This window comes from Mesoplodon densirostris, chromosome 1 (genome assembly GCF_025265405.1).
Source record: "Mesoplodon densirostris isolate mMesDen1 chromosome 1, mMesDen1 primary haplotype, whole genome shotgun sequence".
NCBI lineage: Eukaryota > Metazoa > Chordata > Mammalia > Artiodactyla > Ziphiidae > Mesoplodon > Mesoplodon densirostris.
Genome location: NC_082661.1, coordinates 70274205 through 70295875, shown reverse-complemented (window position 1 = coordinate 70295875; position 21671 = coordinate 70274205). Strand labels below are relative to the sequence as shown.

The window sequence follows — 21671 nt, the reverse complement described above, 5'->3', positions numbered from 1 at the left end:
TTTATAAAGGTTTTGCATGTCCGCTACCCAATTGGATTCTTTGAATAACCTTGTAATTAGAGGTGGGGCAGAGAGCTATTTAACCCCTTTGGCAGATGTGGAAAACTGAGGCACAGAAAGGGCAAGGCTTGTCCACAGTCAAGCAGGTATCAGCCAGGCAGCTGGGACCAGAACCCAGGCTCCTCAGCTCCGAGCCCAGGGTTCCTTCTCTGCATCTGATGTTATTAGAGGTGAGACAGGGACCGTCGTGGCACAAAGAGGGGCTTTTGGTGGGCAGGGCAGAGGTGTGTGCAGTCCCGCTGGAAGCCACAGGTGGTGGCTTAGCTGCTGCAGCCACGGGAGCAGGCGTGGGCCAGGATGTTGTTGTTACACCCGTCCTGGAGCTTGCCCTGGGCCTGGCTCCCGGCTCGGCCTTCTGTGTCCAAGAGTTGGCCGCTCTGCCCTTGCTGCTTCCTCAGCCTGCACACAAGCACAGCAGAGACCCAAGTTAGTGATGTGGAGCGGGGGATGTCCAGGGACACGGCTGGGGAAGCAGGGCGACCGAGGAGCCTCCATGTCATGCTGGCCTGGGGAAGCACAACCCCTGAGGGGACCAGAATGCTGTGTCTGGATCCTGGCAGGCTGGGATCCACACCCAGCTCAGGTGTGGATCTGATGAGTTACTCAACACCCAGAACCTCGGTTTCTCTCTCTGTAAAATGGAGATAGTAATACCTACATCATGGCTCCTTGTGAAGTCCACAAGAGATCATGTATATAATTTGCCTAAGTTCACACAGTAGGTAAAGGGGCGTGTCCCACACATTATTCGCGCATGTATGTGTAGTGAATGCCCACTAACGGACCAGTCACCATGCCAGGGAGCAGAGGAAACCCTGGCGAGCAAAGCAGTCAGGTTCTCTGTCCTCAGAGAGCTTATCACCTGATGGGGAAGATGGACACTGATCAGATTGTCCCACAAGGAAATATCTGAACAGATGAGCACCCAGACTTACAAACTACCCCATGACAAACTGTGTTAAGGGAGCACAATTTTTTTTAAATTTTTTCTTGAAGTATAGTTGACTTACAATGTTGTGTTAGTTTCAGGTGTACATCAGTGACTCAGCTATGTATCTATATATATCTCTATCTAACTATCTACCTATCTACTCTTTACATATTCTTTCCCATTATGGTTTATTACAGGATATGGAATATAGTTCCCTGTGCTATACAGTAGGACCTTGTTGTTTATTTTATTTATAGTTTACAACTGCTAATCCCAAACTCCTAGTTTATTCCTCCTCCCTCCCTTCACCCTTCGGTAACCATAAATTTGTCTTCTATGTCTGTGGGTCTGTCTCTGTTTTGTAAATTAGTTCATTTGTATCATATTTTTAAATTAATTAATTAATTAGGGTTTTTTTTGCGATACACAGGCTTCTCACTGTTGTGGCGTCTCCTGTTGCAGAGCACAGGCTCCGGACGCGCAGGCTCAGCGGCCATGGCTCACAGGCCCAGCCGCTCCGCGGCATGTGGGATCTTCCCGGACCGGGGCACGAACCCGTGTCCCCTGCAGCAGCAGGCGGACTCTCAACCACTGCGCCACCAGGGAAGCCCAACCTCCTGTCCTTTGTCTACTTGCAGGGACTAGGACCAGGTGCCCAGTGCCTCTGCCTCTGAGGCTTGCAGCCCTCCAGGTAGGACAACTGGGAAAGGTAGTCAGGATAAAATACGTCATCCTAGTGGAGGAGGGCTCAGGGCCCAGAGGCCCAGAGGCCCTGGATCTAGTGGCCAAAGTGAGCAGGGAGGAGAGAGCCTAGGATGAGGAAGGGAGGTGGTCAGACTTCCTCAGCAAGGTTGGAATTGCCTGGGAATCTTGCTCCCCTGGCCCTTTATTCCCTCTCCTACATTCAGAGACTCTCTCAGGCACCTCTGGAGAGAAAATCAGATCGGAACTAGGGAAAACTCAAATGACTAAGAAATCTATGAGAGTGAAAGGGAAATGCTTTTACTTCCAAAGTAGGACATTGCTGTTTGGTTCACAATCTGTGAAGCCCCACAATTCTCTGGGTATATTGCAAGATAAAGATGAATGCCATAAGATTTTCTTTTAAATGCCTCAACATAGCATAGACAGCATTACTATCTCTAGATTTCTGAACTTCCCTGATTATAACGCAAAATAAATCTTCAAAGACTGCATAATAAAGAGTGGAGCATAGGGATGAGAGAGCCCTGATGAGGGAGAGATGGATTCTGAAATCTTGTGTAGATCAGGGAAGGCTTCCTGCAGGATGCAGCCTTTGAGCTGGGCTTTAAGGATTGGTCTGGAATGTGTGAAGCTGGAGGGAGGGAGGGAGGAGATTTGAAATGAAGGGACACCAGTGAGGTAAGTCACGGAAAGTAAAAACAATACTGCATGGTGGACCAGAGTCCTTTCTGGAGCTGGATAGGTTCAGCCACTTCAGCTCCTCTTTCTGGCCAGAGCTATTTTAAAGAGTAGAACCAGGGGCTTCCCTGGTGGCACAGCGCTAAGACTCCACCTGCCAATTCAGGGGACATGGGTTCAAACTCTAGTCGGGGAAGCCGTGGAGCAACTAAGCCCATGCGCCACAACTACTGAAGCCTGTGCGCCTAGAGCCCATGCTCTGCAACAAGAGAAGCCACCACAGTGAGAAGCCCGCGCACCGCAATTAAGAGTTGCTCCTGCTCAGTGCAACTAGAGAAAGCCTGCGCACAGCAACGAAGACCCAACACAGCCAAAATAAATAAATAAATAAAATATTTTAAAAAAAAGAGTAGAACCAGCTGTTTCAAGTCTCCCCTCCTCTATGGAGGGTCATAAGTATTCATAAGAATACTATGACCATGGGTACTGGAGGCCTAGAGTGGTGTCTAAATGAGGTGAGTCATGCCCCTTGCAACTTACCACCAGGTGCAGTGTGAGACGAGAAGGCAGAATCCACAAGGATGGACCCCTCTCTAGACATCCACCCATCCACCCACGGGCTTACACAACTGGATTCGAATCTAGTTTTGGGAGGCTCCAAAGCCTGCATTCTTCCCACTACATCTGCATTCCCACCTACTACCAACCATTTAGCATCCAGCCACCATCCACCCACCCATTCACTTTCTATCCACCTATCCATATATTCATTCATTTGCTTACCCATCTGCCTATTCATCTACCCCATCCATCCAACCATCATCCATCCATATGTCCATCTGTCCCACCCCACCCCCACCTGTCCACCCCTACTCACCTAACTCACCTCCCCTTACTCACTTACTTATTCACCTACCCACCCATGTACCTCTATACAGACACCTATCTATTTACCTTAACAATTCATTATCCATCCATCCATCAATACATCCCTCCATCTACCCTTCTACTCATCATCCATCTAAGTATCCACTTACCATCCATTTCATCTATTCACTATCCACCCATCCATTGATTCCCCCCATAGATCCCCTATTTACCCATCCACCCACACAGCTACCTCACATCACCTATTCATCTAGTATCCATCCACCTGTCTATCCATCCATCCACCACCCTTCTGCCCACCCAATCATCCATCTACTCCCATATTTCCATTCATCACTGCCACCCTCCCATCTGCTCAATGCCCACCCACCCATTCACTCCCCTATCCTTCCACTCATCCTTTTTACCAGCACTATCTGTGTGCCAGGTTCTATGTTCCAGGCTCACAGTTGAAGGGGCTGGGGAGCAGGACAGAGAGCAAACAGTGAACATTCACTGTGATGAAGTCTTTGCTGGAAGGAAGCAGTATGGCTTGGCATTCAAGGCCTGGGTTTGGAGCCAGGCTGTCTGGTTCTATCCCTGGGTCTGCCACTTACTAGCCACGTAACTTTGGGAGGCTAGATTCAAACCCAGGGCTGTCTGTCTCCAAGACCCCTGCCCTTTCCACTGACTCTTATGCCTTTCAATCTGGATCTGGAAGGAAGGTAGCATGGAATGATTTTTCCACACTCTGAAGGAATTAGAAAGTCTCAGTTTGCTCAAATAGGAACCCACGAACCAAGACAATGATATGAAACCATATGGTTGGCCCCGAGAGCTCACTTCCGTGACTAGCTCAGAGCCTAGTTATCTATAATTCAAGAGGAAACGAAAAAGGATTTTACATATCTTACTAGACACAGCCCAAGTCTACCAATGCAAATTGGCTAGTTATCTCCACGATGGCAGGAACATTTAATTTTCTCAGACACTTTATCAAATTAATTGTCAGCTTTGTGACCAGAATTCTGAGTGATGGATGTGAATGCTCTCAACGTCCCAAACTCAAGCATTAGATTCCACAAGGAAGTGCTCCGTGATGGAGACCCTTGATTAACAAGAACAGAACACATTAAAATTTGTAGTAACTTGGGCTGGAGGCATTTTTCAAAGGCAAAGCACTACATAGGACTAAAATAAAATGGTTAGCAATCAAACTAATTTCAAATCAAGCTATTTCACACCCCGAGGATGGAATCAGTTTCATACCAACATTGATCTGCAACATCAAACCCTAGGTGCGGCCTGGCCTCCTGTTCCAGGGTGATGTCCAGCTCTCCTTTGTGCTGTGTGCTTTACAAATGGGAAACATTTCAAGTGCTGTCGCACCTATTCATGTCATTTCACTGGTTATATGTCTCCTGAACTGTGTGGAATCATGGAGTGGCAGTGTGGCATGCTGGGAGAAGGCAGGATTTGGAGCCATACAGAATTCGATCAGGATCCCACCTTTGCCATGACTGGCTGAGGGGCCTGGGGGAACTTGCCCAGCTTCCTGAAGGCCCTCTTTCCTTACCTGTAACATGGCCACAGCACCACCTCTTTAAAGGAGAAGATGAACTAATGCATAGTATCCATCTGCCCCGTAACAGGCACTTTATAAAGGGCAGTGATTTTTATGATGATGATTGCAGTGTGGGGATACCCCCATTTCACAGATGGAGAAACTGAGGATCAGTAAGTAAAGCTTAACTTCCTGCCACAGTTCTGATGAATGTCTCCCAGCAAGGAGGCCCCCACAGATGGTTCTGCAGGCCTCGTTCTGGGGGATCAAGGCTGAAGACCTGGAGAAGAGGAGGGTACTGGAAGGGGTTACACACAGAGTGGCTGAGAGTCAGGACCCAGAAATGGGTGAAACAAGACAATAGGCTCATGGGGAGCGAATCCAGCCCCACAAGTCATGGTGGGGTCCAGAGGGGTCTATAAACCAGGGAAGGCTGGGCATGGAAATGGCAACTGGAACTGGGTCTCCAGCCTGGTTACTGGTCTCCCCTCCTCTGGGCAAGGGACACCGAATGCCATCTGTGACTGCACAGCCGCCGGCACAGCGACCAGCCTGGGGCGGGTGCACAGTCAATGTGTGTTGGAAGGCTGGGCGGGTGAATGCAGGGATAAATGCTCAGCCAGGTTTCCACCGCTCATCAGCAGCCTGTTTGCACAGGTTGGCAGGCTCTGTCTCAACACACCGAGGGGGAAAGGATGCCAGTCCCAATTAAATGGAGTAAAGGGATGTCTTAGCTGGACAAAAATTGGATGACCAGTAGAACTGGCGAGCTCACAGCCCTCGTGGACAACAATTTGCATGAGTCAACATGCATGGAGCTTTTTCTCTTGTGGCCAAGGGAGTTGAGATAGGTTGTTATTTTGTGTGTATGCATAAGAGTTCGTTAAAGAATTAAGGCAAAATGATGTTTGACATGGCACTTAATTGATACAGTACTGTATTGGTCTGATAACTTTGTGCATAATTAATATTACTAGCAAACACTTGGGCAGTGCTGACTGATTGTGTAGGGGGGCTGTTAAGTGCTTAACATCTGTTAACTCACTGATCTTTACAACAATCCTTCATATGGAGTAGGTTTTAATACCCCATTTTATAGATGAGGAAACTGAGGCAGTAGTGTGAGGCCCAAGGTCACAAAGCTAGCATGGATCAGGATTCAAAACCAGGCAGTCTGATTCCAGAGGCTGTGCTTTTAGCTGTTATGTATACTGCTTCTCTATGGTTAATAAAAACCAGAGTCGAAGTTACCAGAACGTTCTGAAAGGGAACACTCCAAATTGAAGAATGGTTGTCTGTCTGGGGACAGGGGGTGGATACTGAAGAGAAGAAAGCAAACAGTCACCTGGTCTAATTGTTTGTACACTGCAAGAATCCCGCCTCTAGCATCCCTAGCAGAGAGCCAGCCAGTCTTAACCCAAACCCCACTGCCCACCTCCCAGGATAGCCCATTTCATGTGGGAACTGCTTAAATCCTTAGAAACTTTTCCTTCATGTAGAATTTCAACTGAGAAATCTGCTGCCTGAGAGCTCCTTTCGGTTGGCCTTTATTGTGCTTCCCGGAATTATTCAGCTGATTCTAATTTCTCTCTCATGGGATACTCCTTCAATTCTTAGAAGCCCCCTGGACCTCCATCGTCCATCTTCCATCATCCCCCAGGTCCACCCTGCCCCACTCTCCGCCTGCTCGCCAGCTTGGGAGTCCGACTTGTAGGAATTGTATCAAAAGCTCCCAAGCTCTTTGGGCTTCCAGCTGGGCTTGGCCCCTGGGGAGCCCTGGCAGAAATCAGAAGGAGCAAGGGCAGTCAAGTTTGGGCATCAGGTCCCCAGCCCCTTTCCTGCACTGTCACCTGGGGCTGCTGGGAACATTGGAAGGTCGCTGCTCCAATCAAGGTAGCCTTTTCCCTGGACGACCTCCCTCTCCTCATCTCTGTCACCCACCGGGTGGGAACACCTTACCTTCTCCGAAGCCCCAGTTCACTGCACAAGCTTCTGTGACGCCCTTACAGCCACACCTTTGTAAAGTGTCCTTTGAAAATAAATTATCCTTGGAGTGTTTCCCCTGCAACTCTGACTGATACAACATGCTTCTGCTCTCCCATGAGGTGTCTCTTCCTTAAGTAAAAACTCAGTATAACTGGCTGTTCCACTTTCAAACCTCATCACTTATTGGGAAGACCACCTTGGTTGCAATACTTATCTCACAAATTCAGTAACAGCCTTTGGCCAGAAGCATTACAATTCTGTCTATTTTATCGGCTTTGCCTGAAGCAAAACCTATTTGAGGGAGTCTTAGGATGGCGTCAGCTATGGCATGGGCGTGATGTAGCAAATTGTAGGGGGTTATCTTACTGAGCATCCTCTCTATATACACCTTTGCTAATAGATGAGCTCTGGGAAAACTGAAGGGATGGAAGCCCTGGTTTCTGAGTGATAGGGGTTGAGATTTGATGAGCTCATCTTCACTCCGCACCTCCTCATTTAATACCTACACCCACCCTTCCAGATAAGAATTAACAGCACCCATTCCGAGGGTGAGGAAAGGGTGAGAGGGGATGAGGAGCTGGTGGTAGGTCACACAGCTTTCCAGAGGGGAGCCCCGGCTCACATGGAGGACCTGGCTCTTGCCATCTTCCCAGCTAAGTGCTCCTCCCTATACACTGGCACTAGTAGATTTCTCTCCAGATTTAGAGGTGGGGCTGACCTTTTACGTCTGAGCTGGCTTAAGGATGAGACTTGCTGGGTCCTCACTTCTGTGGGTTGGGGGCCTGATGGACAGGTAGCCACTAATGGTGTTCACCAAACATTCTGATTTGCCCCTCTCTAGGCACGCAGCAAGAGTGCACCTCCTGGCTCCTCTGGAGCTGGGTGCGGCCATGTGACCAGTTCTGGCCCGTGAGTAGAAATGCTACCATCAGCCTGGAGCATTGCCGACGCAAGACCCTCCCGAAGTCTCTTTCCCTCTGTCACTCTCACGGCCATGTTCCAGAGATGCTCCTTCAGTCTGCGTCCTGGAATGATGGGGATGGTGACATGGCAGCAGCACCCCCCAGCTAACCTGCCATGAACAGGAAACAGACCTTTGCTGTTGTATGCCGCCAAGATTGGGAGTTTGTGCCTCCTTAGGTTCAGAGAGGGGTTCTGGAGATTCAGACACTGGTCCTTTGGTGAATAATGGCCTCAGTCCAATTCTGGGCCAGAGGGTAACCATGGGAAAACCCTGGGGCTGCAGATTGAAATGAACTCTTTGACGGCCAAGGGACCTGAATTGGTGTCCACTTTGGGGCCGGTACTTCCATGCCTGGGCAGCCAGCGCTCCCTGTCCCCTATTCCCCTGCCCCATCCATGTACAGTTACCACGTTCTACCTGCCCAGAGGAAGGGAGGAGGCCAGACAGAAAGCCAAGAGGGACCACCTGCCATTTCTTTATTAACCTTCCCCAGACCTCAACATCTGTCACTCCCTATTCTTTTTTTTTTTAACATCTTTATTGGAGTATAATTGCTTTACAATGGTGTTAGTTTCTGCTTTATAACAAGGTGAATCAGTTATACATATACATATATTCCCATGTCTCTTCCCTCTTGCATCTCCCTCCCTCCCACCCTCCCTATCGCACCCCTCTAGATGGTCACAAACCACCGAGCTGATCTCCCTGTGCTGTGCGGCTGCTTCCCACCAGCCATCTATTTTACGTTTGGTAGTGTATATATGTCCATGCCACCCTCTCACTTTGTCACAGCTTACCCTTACCCCTCCCCCTATCCTCAAGTCCATTCTCTAGTAGGTCTGTGTCTTTATTCCTGTCTTACCCCTAGGTTCTTCATGACATTTTTTTTCTTAAATTCCATATATATGTGTTAGCATACAGTATTTGTCTTTCTCTTTCTGACTTACTTCACTCTGTATGACAGACTCTAGGTCCATCCACCTCATTACAAATAGCTCACTTTCGTTTCTTTTAATGGCTGAGTAATATTCCATTGTATATATGCGCCACATCTTCCTTTTTTTTTTTTTTTTTGCGGTATGCGTGCCTCTCACCATTGTGGCCTCTCCCGTTGAGGAGCACAGGCTCCGGACGTGCAGGCTCAGCGGCCATGGCTCACGGGCCTAGCCGCTCCACGGCATGTGGGATCTTCCCAGACCGGGGCACGAACCCGTGTCCCCTGCATTGGCAGGTGGACTCTCAACCACTGCGCCACCAGGGAAGCCCTGTGCCACATCTTCTTTATCCATTCATCCGATGATGGACACTTAGGTTGTTTCCATTTCCGGGCTATTGTAAATAGTGCTGCAGTGAACATTGTGGTACATGACTCTTTTTGAAGTATGGTTTTCTCAGGGTATATGCCCAGTAGTGGGATTGCTGGGTCATATGGTAGTTCTATTTGTAGTTTTTTAAGGAACCTCCATACTGTTCTCCACAGTGGCTGTACCAATTCACATTCCCACCAGCAGTGTCACTCCCTATTCTTTCCTCTCCTGGGCTCTATTTACCCTACACTATCGTCCTTATTTTCCAAGTGGAGTGGACCACCATCATTTTGCCTTTCTAGTGATTTTATAAATCTTACCTCCCTCTCACAGCTATTGATTGGCCTAAGGGCAGACATATGACCCAATCAGCACCAGTCAGAGTTCTCCAATGGCCAGATTTGATTGGTCCAGGGACTAGCACCTGACCAATCAAAGTCATTCCCTGGGGTACTCGAATTTGAGATCAGGAAAGCATTCTCCTTCTTGTCTTTCCTCAACTCCTCGTTTTATCTACTTTCTTGAGTTTGGTGGCAGAGCTGGGAGACTCTGGAGCTCAGTGTGTAGAAAGAACCGGTTTACAGTAAAAGAAAATGACTTTGATGTGCAGAGAAAAACAAATCACCGGAAGAAGGAAGGAGTGAGTTCAGGCAAGGTTCCTGGCCCCCGTCCCAGTTACTTTGGGATCACATTGCATTACAGAACTTCCTGTGGCTAAATGAGTCCTGCAGTAAGTTTCCATTTCACTGAAGCTGTTTTCTTTTTGTTTTTATCCCTTGTAGCCATGGTAGTCTCAGAGCATTCACCATTTGTGCTGGTATCTGCCTCTCTAGACTCCTAGAGCCACGACTTGTGTAGGTTAAGCCATGGGACTTAGGTGTGTGTTTTATATATATATATGTATATATATACACACATATAAACATATATACACATACATATATATATACATACACAAACACACACATATATATACACAATCCCAATAAACCCCTTGTAAGTCGAAAATATCCTAAAAGTCAAAAATGTATTTAACATACCTAACCTACCAAACATCATAGCTTAGATTTCCTACCTTAAAAGTGCTCAGAGCTCAACATCATTAATCATTAGAGAAATGCAACTCAAAACTACAATGAGATATCATCTCACACCAGTCAGATGGACATCATCAAAATATCTACAAACAACAAATGCTGGAGAGGGTGTGGAGAAAAGGGAGCCCTCTTGCACTGTTGGTGGGAATGTCACCACCACCACCATCATCATTTATTCTAAAACAGAACATTAGGTCCTGTTTATAATTTTCAAATTTACACATAGCCTCATTTCACATAAGGCCTATAAATATTCACATAAAAAATTAGGGTACCTCTTTTGTACTAGAGAAAACCGATTGAAGGGAAAGTAAAGATGGGTCTTTAAATGAGTTAAGTCTGAGCAGACCAGTAAGAGCATGTGCTTTACTGCTCGGGGCAACGGGGTTGTATACACTCGGGGCAATCTGTCAGGGTCTGCGTGTCTCCCTTGGCTGACTGAAAACCAAGGCTCCTATCTTTTATTGGTTGAGATTGATATGTCATGATCAGTCACCCTTTTTCACCTGGCTGAAAGTTCCTTTGATGGAGAACCGCGTGAAGTGGACAGAGGGCCCTGATTCCCGTGTGATTTCTTGATTTCGAGTTTTCATGAAACTTGAGTTTTCAAAAGAGCCCAGAATCCAGTGGATGGAAGATGAGAGTTCAAGTCCTTCATCTTTCAATTAAGAGCTGCAAGAGCTTGGGAATAATAATCATCATCATCATCATCATCATAATAATAATAATAAAAGTACCTCTGGAAAATGTGATGAGTAAGGATTAGAGCAATGGTTCTCCACTGGGGGTGATCTGCTTGCCAGGGAACATGTGGCAATGCCCGGGGTCATTTTTGGCGTCACAGCTATGGAGGTGCTACTGATATCTAATGAATAAAGGTCACAGATTCTGCTAAACATACTATAATGCACAGGACGGTCCCCACATCAAAGAATTGATGTCAATAGTCATCAAGTGTCAACAGAGCTGAGGTTGAGAAGCCCTGGATTAAAGGAACAGGATCTAAAACCATAAAATCATGTACAGTTACTGTTAATAATATTATTAAACATAACATATGCAGTGTTTGATTTTTAAAATGTAATGTTTTCAAGGGCTCCAAAGGTAGCTTAAATGTGCTTTTAAATGTTTTTATTTCTTTAAGAGAGGAAGCAGATAGAAAATTCAGTTCCTCAAACTCCTTTCGCACCAGGGGCTTCTTATCCTGCAAAACTTTGTGAAATGCTATTGAAAAGACCTTTTGGAAAAATCACCCCTGCTCGGATCTTTGGCCAAAATAGGAGGACAAGCCCCACAGTGCACTTCTCAAACTAATGGAAGCTCAGCTGCCCAGGCCCTGGAAGCCCCGACCAGTCCCTGGAAGCAGATGCTCCACCTGGCTCGGTGGCCTTTTGCCAGCTGAGACCATTAACCAATAATAGCTGCATTTCCAGAAAATTAGGCAGTGCTAATTTTAATCTTGTTCTCTGTTTAGAAACTGAAGTCCAGAGAGGTCAGACCTAGGGCATCTCCTCCACGTTTGCACAGTGGCCTAAGAATGTTTGCATCCCACCATCTCCCCTGCAGGCTTCAAGCATCCTGAGGACATGGTCCTGCTAGATCCACTTCCATGACCCCAAGTCTCAGGTCAGAATTAATATATCTTTCAAAGGGCTGAATGAGAACCTCCTATGGGAGCTGCCACAGTAGATGCCCGGCCCGTGTCCCCTTGGCACTTCATGCCTATGACAGCTTCCTCATCCCACGGAGGGAGGGGAACCTTTTCTCTGTCCAAGAGTTTTTTCTAGTTGAGGAAGTGCACTTGGCCCATGCAAGAGGTAGTAGCTATGCTGGGGCGGTTAGAGGCTTCAGCAGTATTCTTCCACCCACGAGGGCTCGAAGTTGCAGGTGAATGATCCAGGGCAAAGGAGAAAGAGGGCTGGAAGGTTTGCAGTGTGTATGGCTGTTAGCATAACTGACGCCATCTCGGGCCTGTTCGTTTCCTCCTGTCCTTCCACTGACCCTACCTAGGACTGTACTGTGTAGTAAATCTCTTCTCTGTCGTCAATGGATTTGTAATTAATAGATACTGTTTAGTGATCATGAGGCCCAGGTAGCCTCTATGCTCTGTTAGTCTCCAAATAATGATAAAGACCTTCGCTGACATATTCCTGGCACCCACCCATCATAAATCAGATAAGGCCTTGACTTAGGAATACAATCCCCGTCTCCAAGCACTTACCCCCATACCCTAGGTTAACTACAAAATTGTGATGGTCCCTCGGAGGTGTGGAGTGCAGCTGCCGATGCCTCCAGATTGCCACATGCCCCATCCAATCCACATGTAAGTAACCCGCAATAAACTTCACAACTGTACTTTATGGAGCTGCCTGCCTCGTTGTTTGGTCTCAAGATACCTTCTCAGTTCGTTGGGCACTTTTCATTTCCTCTGTCCTCGGAGACAGTTTTAGATGGGGAATTCTCATGACTCAGTCCAGAACCAACTGGAGGATGCACGGTTTGGGCACACTGGTCTCCTGCAGAAATTCTCATCAGAACAACTGGAATAACATATTACAGTGCAGATCCCCAGGCCCATTCTCTCAGCTTCTGATTCAGAAGTATGCCGTGTTGGTTTCCTGGGTGCGGGGCTGGGGAGCTGTAACACGGTACCTCCAGCTGGGTGGCTTATAGTAACAGAAATGTACTATCTCACAGTCTGGAGGCCAGAAGTCTGAAATTAAGGTGTTGGCAGGGTTTGTTCCTTCTGGGGGCTTTGAGGGAGAATCTGTTCCAGGCCCCTCTCCTGGCTTCTGTTGGCTGTGGGCCATCCTTGGCTTTCCTAGGTTTGCACATGGATCACTCCAATCCCTGATGCCATTTTCACACAGTCTTCTCCCTGTGTCTGTGTCTCTTTTCTTATTAGGACACCAGTCATATTGGATTAAGGGTCCCCTGCTCCAGTGTGACCACATCTCAACTAATTATATCTGCAACAACCCTATTTCCAAATAAGGTCGCATTCTAAGGTCCTGGTGGCTAGAACTTCAGCATATCTTTTGTTGGGGGGGGGGACACAGTTCAACCTGTAACAGATGCAGCAATTCTAAATGCTAACAACCCCCCGGGAGATTCCGACATGAACCCCTGTGACTATGGCACTTCCTTCTGGTTCTTCTTTACAGAGCCTTCTGCAGAGACAAGGCCTGTAACAACCGTACACGGAGCAGGACCAGTCTGTTGCACTTTGACGGCCGGGTGTGCAGAGAATGAAAGGAAACAGAACTGCTGAAGGGAGGCAGCAAGGGGCAGCATGGTCCCAGCGGAGCATGAAGGGAAGCCTGGCTCGGCGTCTTGGCATCCCCTACTGTCACCCCACTGGCCACATGTCTGAGGTCGGAAAGAAGGTACTTGACTTAATTTTCCAGCTACTCAAATGCCAACACAGCAGGTGCTTCAAAAACAGGATTGCAGAAAGAAGTGCAGGATGAATAGCGCCGACTTTTCTTTCTTGGTTTAAAAGGAAATCTCTCGCTTTGGGGCAGATCATGCCTCATGAATTGACTTCTCACAGGCACTTTTGTAGATGAGAAACTGCAGCAGAGAGGGTTATGGGTAGATGCAATGTGGCTCCCTTCCCATGTACACTGTGGAGCAGGGATGGGGTTTGACGTGGAGGGGTCGACGTGATGCTAAGACAGCATCCAGACACCAAGCCGTCCACCTGGATAGTTTTATAGGGTGGGCGGGGAGAGGCTGGGGGAAAGGCACTGCTCCCAGCACACCTGCTCTGATAGGTAGCCTATAGCCTCAGAGCCACAGGGGAGCACCTGAGGTGAACAGAGAGGCAGGGATGAAAGAGCAGGAACCTCGGTGAAACCCATGCACGTCTCCCCTTATGGGCCATCTTCTTTCCTGCCTCCTGCTTTTGCGTATGCTGGTCCTTGACCCCACAGCCTCCATCTGGAAAATGACTTCCACCCTCTCTCTGTTAACGGTGCCAGCCTCACTTCAAATCCATGACCACAACTCTCAAAGGGGTTCTCAGCACGGCTGGGCGATCCTACTACATTTCTCTATCCATTCACTTTTCCATGTGAGAAAGAACACCTAATTGATTGAAGCCACTAAATAGTTAGATTTCTGCTAAAAGCAACCAGATGCAACCCCTAAACAACACAAGGAGAGATATCTCATGTTCATTTTCTTTTAATGGGAAACAACTTGGATTCTTCGGATTCTAGATTGAAGCATCTTCTGGCACGCAGCACCATATGCAATGTGATTGTTCTCCGCTCGGGTCCGTCACCCCTCTGCCTTTTCACAGGCTCACATTTGCCATGCAGGCACTCTCTGAGGACCCTTCAGACATGCCTGAACTGATAAAGGACCCGAGGCAAGGTTGCCTGGAGGCCACCATCACTTTGGTCCAAAGTGCCCAAGCTGGTTTGAGCAGAAGTTCCCAGGACTGGGTGTCTACCGCTGGGAGGGGACCATGAGCCTCAGAGCAGACAGGACCACAGGGAAACTGTGATGAGCTCTGAAACCGCTCACCACGTCAGCCCCCGCCTGTCCCAAGTCTGACGTGCTGTGTTGCAGAGGCACTTCCCGTTCTGCTGGGAGCAAGGACGTAGTCCCGCAGCGGGTGAGGCTTGCTGCCCAGCTTGGTGTGTGTGTCTGGGCTAACCTGGGCATCCACCAGCCCTAGAGCTTTAGCTGACCAGGATAAATGACAGGCTGCAGTCTCCTTCACCTCCCTCAGTGCCCACTGGGAATGGGGCCCCGCCCTACCCACCGACCCAAACAACTCTGCCCCGGGGCCCTCACCTCGTGCTGCTCCACCCTCCATGCACGCTTAGGGAATACAAACTTCTTCAACAGCCGGTGGTCCCTGTGTCTGCCACGCTGTCTCGTTCTCTGTGCCTTGTCCTCACTCCTGGAACTCCGCGCCTTGCCCTCCTCGCCCGTCAGGACTCAGCCGGGCATGGTGCCTCCAGAAGCTTCCCTGACACCCAGGCTGAGCCTGGCACCTGCTGTCGGAGCCATGCCTGGGCTGCCGTTTTCCATATCATGCATCCCCACTGTTGCTGTTACCTGCTATAAGCTGAAAATGGTGGAACACTGGTGAACGCCTAAGGGCCAAGCTGGCATGTGTCCATCTGGCCCTCCTGGAGGTAGGGAAGAGTATCCCATCATCTCCGCAAGCCCAAGGCCTAGGTGAGTGTTGGCCAAATGGGGCTGATGTGCTGTCAGTCCTGCCTACAGGGTTTCAGCTCCTGCTGCATGAGCCCATGGCTGCCTAAGCCGCTGCTCTGACTCATCAGGCACAGGCGGATGAACCCCCAGATAGCAATGTCAGCTGGGACCAAGCCTGAGCCTCTGCTTCCTTGGCTGCTGTAAGGGCGGTCATGCGGCCAGACCCCAGCTTCGCCCCTCCCAACTCAGCATCATCCTATCTCCTGCCAGCCCATGACGCTGGGGTCCTAGCACAGTCCACACCACCTCAAGCCATCAAATAATAACAAGAACAATAACAATAATAGTAATCCTTTTCATGAGTACTCCTACCATGCCAGGTATTGTATCAACAGCCTCATTTAACCTTACAACAAACACACTGCAAGGGACTGATTTCCTCTTTGTCATTGCTGAAAATGAGGCTCAGTGACGTCAAGTGACTTGCCTTAGGTCACTCTGGCAGCAGAAGAGCCAGGACTTGATCCCGGGCAATTTTGCTCCAGAGCTCGGGCACATAACCACCTGTAGGCCTGCCCCTCTGCACCAGCATCCTGTGTGCCAGGTTGGTCCTCCTGTGGCCACCCCACTTCACATAAACACCCTGAGGCCCAGAGAGGTGAAGTTAGTGCCTTGCTCGGGCCACATGGCAGAGGCAGGATTAGAACAACGGGGTCCACCTGCTGCTTCCCTTCCAGCATCGTGGCTAGCTTCATGGGGGGCCAGGGACCCCGATTCCCCAAGGGAGACTTTCTGCCCTTGGAAGGGCTCTGCCCAGCAGATGCTGGTGGTGGACTTACTTCTCTCTGTTGAATATGATGAATTCTTTCCGCACTGTCTCTAGGCATTGCTGGAGGTGTCCATTCTGTCAAAGAGTACAGAGAGGGCACTGTAAGTGATGAAGCATCATCCAGGGAGTGAGGACGAGCAGAGACTGATCTAAATGGGACCACGGATGCTTGGGGCTGGGGACAATCAAAGCGGCTGGAGCAGCCCTGATTGTAGTGGCGGCTGTGCCACCGGGGGTGGGGAGGGGGGCTGGCAGACAGAGATGCTTTTCTCCATTTTAAGCCATTAAATCCAAATTTAAAAGCCATGTTAAAACGGAATAGGAATTGAAAATCGTGACCTTGGTTTCCTGATCACTTGAATGTTCGTTAGTCCTAATTAAGAAGCATGGTGGGGAGAGGGAGAAATTTAAGGCCATTGTGCAAAGGTGCTCATTCTCTTCAGGAACAGGTGCCAAGGACCATCCGTCCCACGGATGGTCTGTAATACACGTCTCAGAGGCTGTCTGGATGCCGAATGTACACTGCATGCCTGTGCAGGAACCCCACACCCTTGTGTGCCCTCACGTACACACACCCAGCCCTTCCCAGGCCAACTTCTGCATTAGGCTGTGCAGGCACTGGCTTAGGCTTCACGATACTTTTAGGGGCTACAAAGATGTTTTAATTTCTTTTCAAATAAGCTGAAAAAATGAATTTTTAAATTTGAAAGTTATATTCATCTTCCTACCAATGTAATCATGCATCACAATTTTTAATATATTTTGATGGAGGAAGGGGCAGTTGTGGGTTGAATTGTGTCCTCCAAAAAGATACGTTGTGGAATGGATAAAGAAGGTTTGGGGCCTCCCTGGTGGCGCAAGTGGTTAAGAGTCCGCCTGCCGATGCAGGGGATACGGGTTCATGCCCCGGTCTGGGAGGATCCCATATGCCGCGGAGCGGCTGGGCCCGTGAGCCATGGCCGCTGGGCCTGCGCATCCGGAGCCTGTGCTCCGCAACGGGAGAGGCCACAACAGTGAGAGGCCCACATACCGCAAAAAGAAAAAAAAAAAAAAAAAAGAAGGTTTGTATATATACAATGAAATACTACTCAGCCATGAAAAAAGAATGAAATAATGCCATTCGCAGCAACACGGATGGACCTGGAGATTATCCTACTAAGTGAAGTAAGTCAGAAAGAGAAAGACAAATACTGTATGTTATCATTTACACGTGGAATCTAAAAGATGACACAAATGAACCTATCTACAAAGCTGAAATAGACTCACAGACATAGAGAACAGACCTGTGGTTGCCAAGGGGGAGGAGAGGGCGGGGGAGGGAAGGAGTGGGAGTTTGGGATGAGCAGATGCAAACTATTATATATAGAATGGATAAGCAACAAGGTCCTACTGTATAGCCCAGGGAACTATATTCAATACCCTGTGATAAACCATAATGGAAAAGAATATGAAAAAGAATGTATATATGTGTACAGCAGAAATTAACACAACATTGTAAATCAACCATACTTCAATAAAAAATAAAAAATAAAAAAATTTTTAAAAAGATATGTTGAAGTCTTAACCCCCTGGACTGGTGAATGTGAGCTTATTTGGAAACAGGGTCTTTGTAGATGGAACTAGTTAAGCTGAAGTCATCCTGGAGCAGGGTGGGGTCTACATATAACGACGGGTGTCCCTAAAAGAGGGCCGTGTGAAGACACAGAGAGGAAAACGCCACGTGAAGACGGAGGGAGAGATGGGAGTGATGCAGCTGCAAGCCAAGGGATGTCAAGGGCTGCTGGCCACCGCCAGAAGCTGCAAGAGGCGAGGAGGGACCCTCCCTATAGCCTTTGGAGAGAGCAAAGTTCTGTCGATACCTGATTTTGAACTTCTGGCCTCTAGAATTGTGTGAACACGTTTCAGTTGTTTTAAGACACCAAGTGTGTGATACTTTGTGATGGCAGCCTAGAAAATTAATGCAGTGGCCCACAGAGTGTGGCCCTGGGTGCCTCCACAGTATAAAACCTTTGCAGAGGGTGCCGGGGGCTACTCAGAACAGCGCTGGTGTCGCTCAGCATCATTTCTTCTGCTCTTGCTCACAGATACAGAGGCTCCTGCACTAGGAACAGTGCTAATGTGAATGATGAGAGCACGGATATGTCCGTCTCCAGTGATGCTTTCACAGGGTCCTGCTATGCAAGACCACGTGTTCGATGGAGGCATTTTATTGACTGCAAATGAACGTATTTGGTGGGGCAAAGTGATAAGCCCCCCATTTGGCTAAGAAGCAGCTCAGTCGTATTCACTGGAGTATAGGATTCCTCTCTGCCTGGGGTCTGCTCCTGAGAGAGCACTCACCAGAGGACAGCTCTCCTTCGTGCCATCTTTGGACCTGTTCTTTGCCAACCTCTTCTTCTTTTTGTGAAGTGGTTTGGATTCAAGAATCATTTCTTCAAGTTCAAATGTGGGATCACAGTTCAGCCTCCCTTTCTGAAAGGAAATGGAAAAGAAAACACGGTTTGTCTTTGTTCCGTGCCATTGAATTGTATTTTCATTCATTCAATCAATCATTCATTCATTCAGCAAGTGACAATGAACTACTCCTGTGGGATACATCAGCTACACTTTCTTCCTGATAGTGAACAGTGACACATCCTCGCTGCACACGTCATTCATTTATCCCCATAATCCCGCCCACCTTGCACACCCCACTTATTATCATCCACAGGTTCCCTTGATCTCCTTACGTATGTTCATTTCGTGAGGTTGAGTTCAGTTTTCCAATCTGTTCTTTTCACTTATTTTCTCATACTCTCCTTCTCATGTCATTACTACCTTTTCTATAAATATCATTTTGAACCATTCCATTTAAAAATACCATTTCTGGCCAGAATCTACCCAGTTCCCCATCCTAGCTCCCTGGTCTCCTGCAGCTAGAGCCAGCTGACCCTCAGGCCTGGCCCTGCCGTAGGCTGGTCTCCTGCCACTTTGGTCAGGAGCAATATCGGTCTCCCTGACTTATCCCAGGTGGCTCTTTTCCATCCTGAGACCCAGCCCAGGATGCTGGCCCTCTCAGGCAGCACAGTCTGGTGGTTATAACATCAATGGCTCTGAAGGTGCTCAGAAAAAACAACAACCCAGTTCTGCTGCTTTCTGACCTTGAACAAGTTTTTAACTTCTTTGGGACTCAGTTCATTATCTGTAAAGTCTGGATAAGCATTCCTCCCTCATGCAAGATTAAATAAGTTAATAAAGTTCTTCATGTAGGGCCAAGTGAGAAGTGAGTCCTTGAGTAGGTGTCCCTGTTCCTGATTGGATGGGGGCCAGGGAGGAGAGGGACCAGGCACAACCCCGGAGGGGGGCTGCCAGCCTTGCCACTGAGTCCTACAGCCTCATCTTTCACCTGCGTGTCTTTGAGGGAGACATATAACCTGTCTCTGCCTCAGTTTCCTCATCTGTATAAAATGCAGCAGGCTCAGTGGGTTGATGAGGATTAACTGAGATAGTGTTTGCAAATCTTCTAGAATGGGTCCTTCCTGATCCATGGCAGGCCTGCAATGACTGACCACTCCCTCTGCTGCCCTGCAGTCCCAGCCACCTCCCATGGGAGCCCCGGCCTTAAACCCCAACTTATAAGCGAGGGTCTTGCTACCTGCCATCAAACTTGCCTTGGCCAGGCTGCCTCACCCCTCGATGTCAGCCAGTGCCCTGCCATGGCCAGGCAGGAGGAGGAACCAGGGCTTTGCAGATAGAACTGGGGCAAGGCCTGGCTTTTCCACTCACTAGCAAGTCCCTCAACCTCTCTGGCCCTCAGTTTCCATAACTGTAAAATGAGGGTAAGTGCTCTGAGCTTGTGGGGTTGGGGTGACACAATGCAGGGAAAGCTCTTAGCCCAGTCCCTGCCACAGGGTGGGTACCAACAAATGCTAATCACAGTTATTATTATTATTGTTTTGTTGGTGGTCTGATGGGGAGCAGTAAGTACTACGTTCTTTTCCCTTTCCCGTCTCGATCCTGGAGAGAGGTCCCAGCAGAACAGTCCCCACTGGGATTGTCTGTACTGACAGCTCTCCCCCACCTGCCCCTGCCGGGATCCTCACACTGCCAACTTCTATGGCTCCACTAATAGTCCCCTTTCCCTTGGTGGCACATCTGTCCGCCACCACTCTACCTCTCCCAGTGAGCAGGTCAGATTCCAGGACCAAGTCTTTCCTTGCCTGATTTATCTTTCTTTCCTCCCTCCCTCCCTCCCTCCCTTCCTTCCTTCCTTCCTTCCTTCCTTCCTTCCTTCCTTCCTTCCTTCCTTCCTTCAGTGGAGGCTCTGGATCCAGACTGCCTGAGGTCAAGCCCTGGCTTTGCCAATTTCTCACTGAGTAATTGTGGGCAGTTTGCTTAACCTGAGACTATTCACTTAAGCTGAGACTACTAACAGGGCCCCCTTCCCTATTGTGAAGCTTATATGACATAATGTACGTGAAGCTTTAGAGCACGCTTAACCCTATTGGCTGTTATCGTTAACTGATCCATACTCATGTGACAAGCACATATCGAGGTCTTCTAGCAGCTTCTAGGGTCACCCATTGCTCTGGGATCTCTCTCAGGCGAAGGTCAGCCAACCCACCCTCTGAAGCTCTCGGGGAATGGCGGATGCACGCAACAGAACGTTATTGACCACTAACGCAGACATAGGCACCTGTCCAGTGGGGAACCAGGGAGGGTGAGATCCACTCCAGGTAAGGGGATGGAGAGGCTGGCTGGGAAAACGTCCCAGAGGAGGCAATGACTGCGTTTGCTCCTTATCCAGAAGGCAGCTACCAAGACCCTCCAGTGGACCATTTGCTGCGTTTTACACTGAGTCTGGAAGGAGGGGTAGATTTCCAAGTGGACAAGAAAGGCATTCCTGGAAGAAGAAGCAGTGTGTTCACAGGTATGGAGCTAAGCAACAGTGTGGCCAGAGGGGACAACTGCAGGCATCTGCGTGTGGACCTTGGAAATCAGGTACAAATCCACCCTGAATCTCAGTGAAACGTGATTCCTCTGGTGCTCAGGTGACCGTGGCCAGCAGGACCCCCACTGGACAGCTTCTGGCGTCTTCCTGCCCGTCCAGGTGGGGGACCCTGCACAGGGTGGGATGCCGTCGAACAGGACCTCACTCACATTGGGTATGAAGCCGGGCATCAGGGCCTTCTCCCACACCGCGTCCCAGTTCATGTCGGCCAAGTAGGGTGCGCTCTGGACGTCACCGAGGCTGGACAGGCGGCTCTTAGGGTCCTTGGTCAGGAGCTGCAAGCAAAGGGCAAATGTGCTCGCTTGGGCAGTGCACCCCACCGAGGTTTTTGGGGAAATCCGAAGGCGGAGTCTTGGGAAAATGAAGGTGACCCTGCTTTCTGCGTTCCATGAATGTCCTGCCCTGTTTGGGCTGCTGTGTTGGAAGCATCACTTACACTCACCTCTTTATAGCCAGGGAGGAACTGAGGGGTCAGGCTGCTGGAAGGTCATCCAGCAATGGGCTCTTTGGACAGGGAC

General features: G+C 48.9%; 1 protein-coding gene across 3 annotated transcripts in view; it reads right to left on the bottom strand.

Moving 5' to 3' along the window:
• Window positions 1–320: 320 nt before the first annotated feature.
• STK32B (serine/threonine kinase 32B) overlaps window positions 321–21671 on the bottom strand; it is a 361645-nt gene continuing 340294 nt past the window's right edge. For 2 of the 3 annotated variants that reach the window (XM_060087315.1, XM_060087392.1), the window contains 4 exons: window positions 21303–21428; window positions 18504–18635; window positions 16174–16238; window positions 321–459 (listed from right to left, as the gene is read on the bottom strand). In XM_060087315.1, the coding sequence (XP_059943298.1) occupies window positions 321–459; window positions 16174–16238; window positions 18504–18635; window positions 21303–21428 (462 nt within the window). Of the gene's footprint in view, window positions 460–16169; window positions 16239–16647; window positions 16664–18503; window positions 18636–21302; window positions 21429–21671 lie in introns of those variants that run through there. The other variant, XM_060087470.1, reaches the window with a different exon arrangement.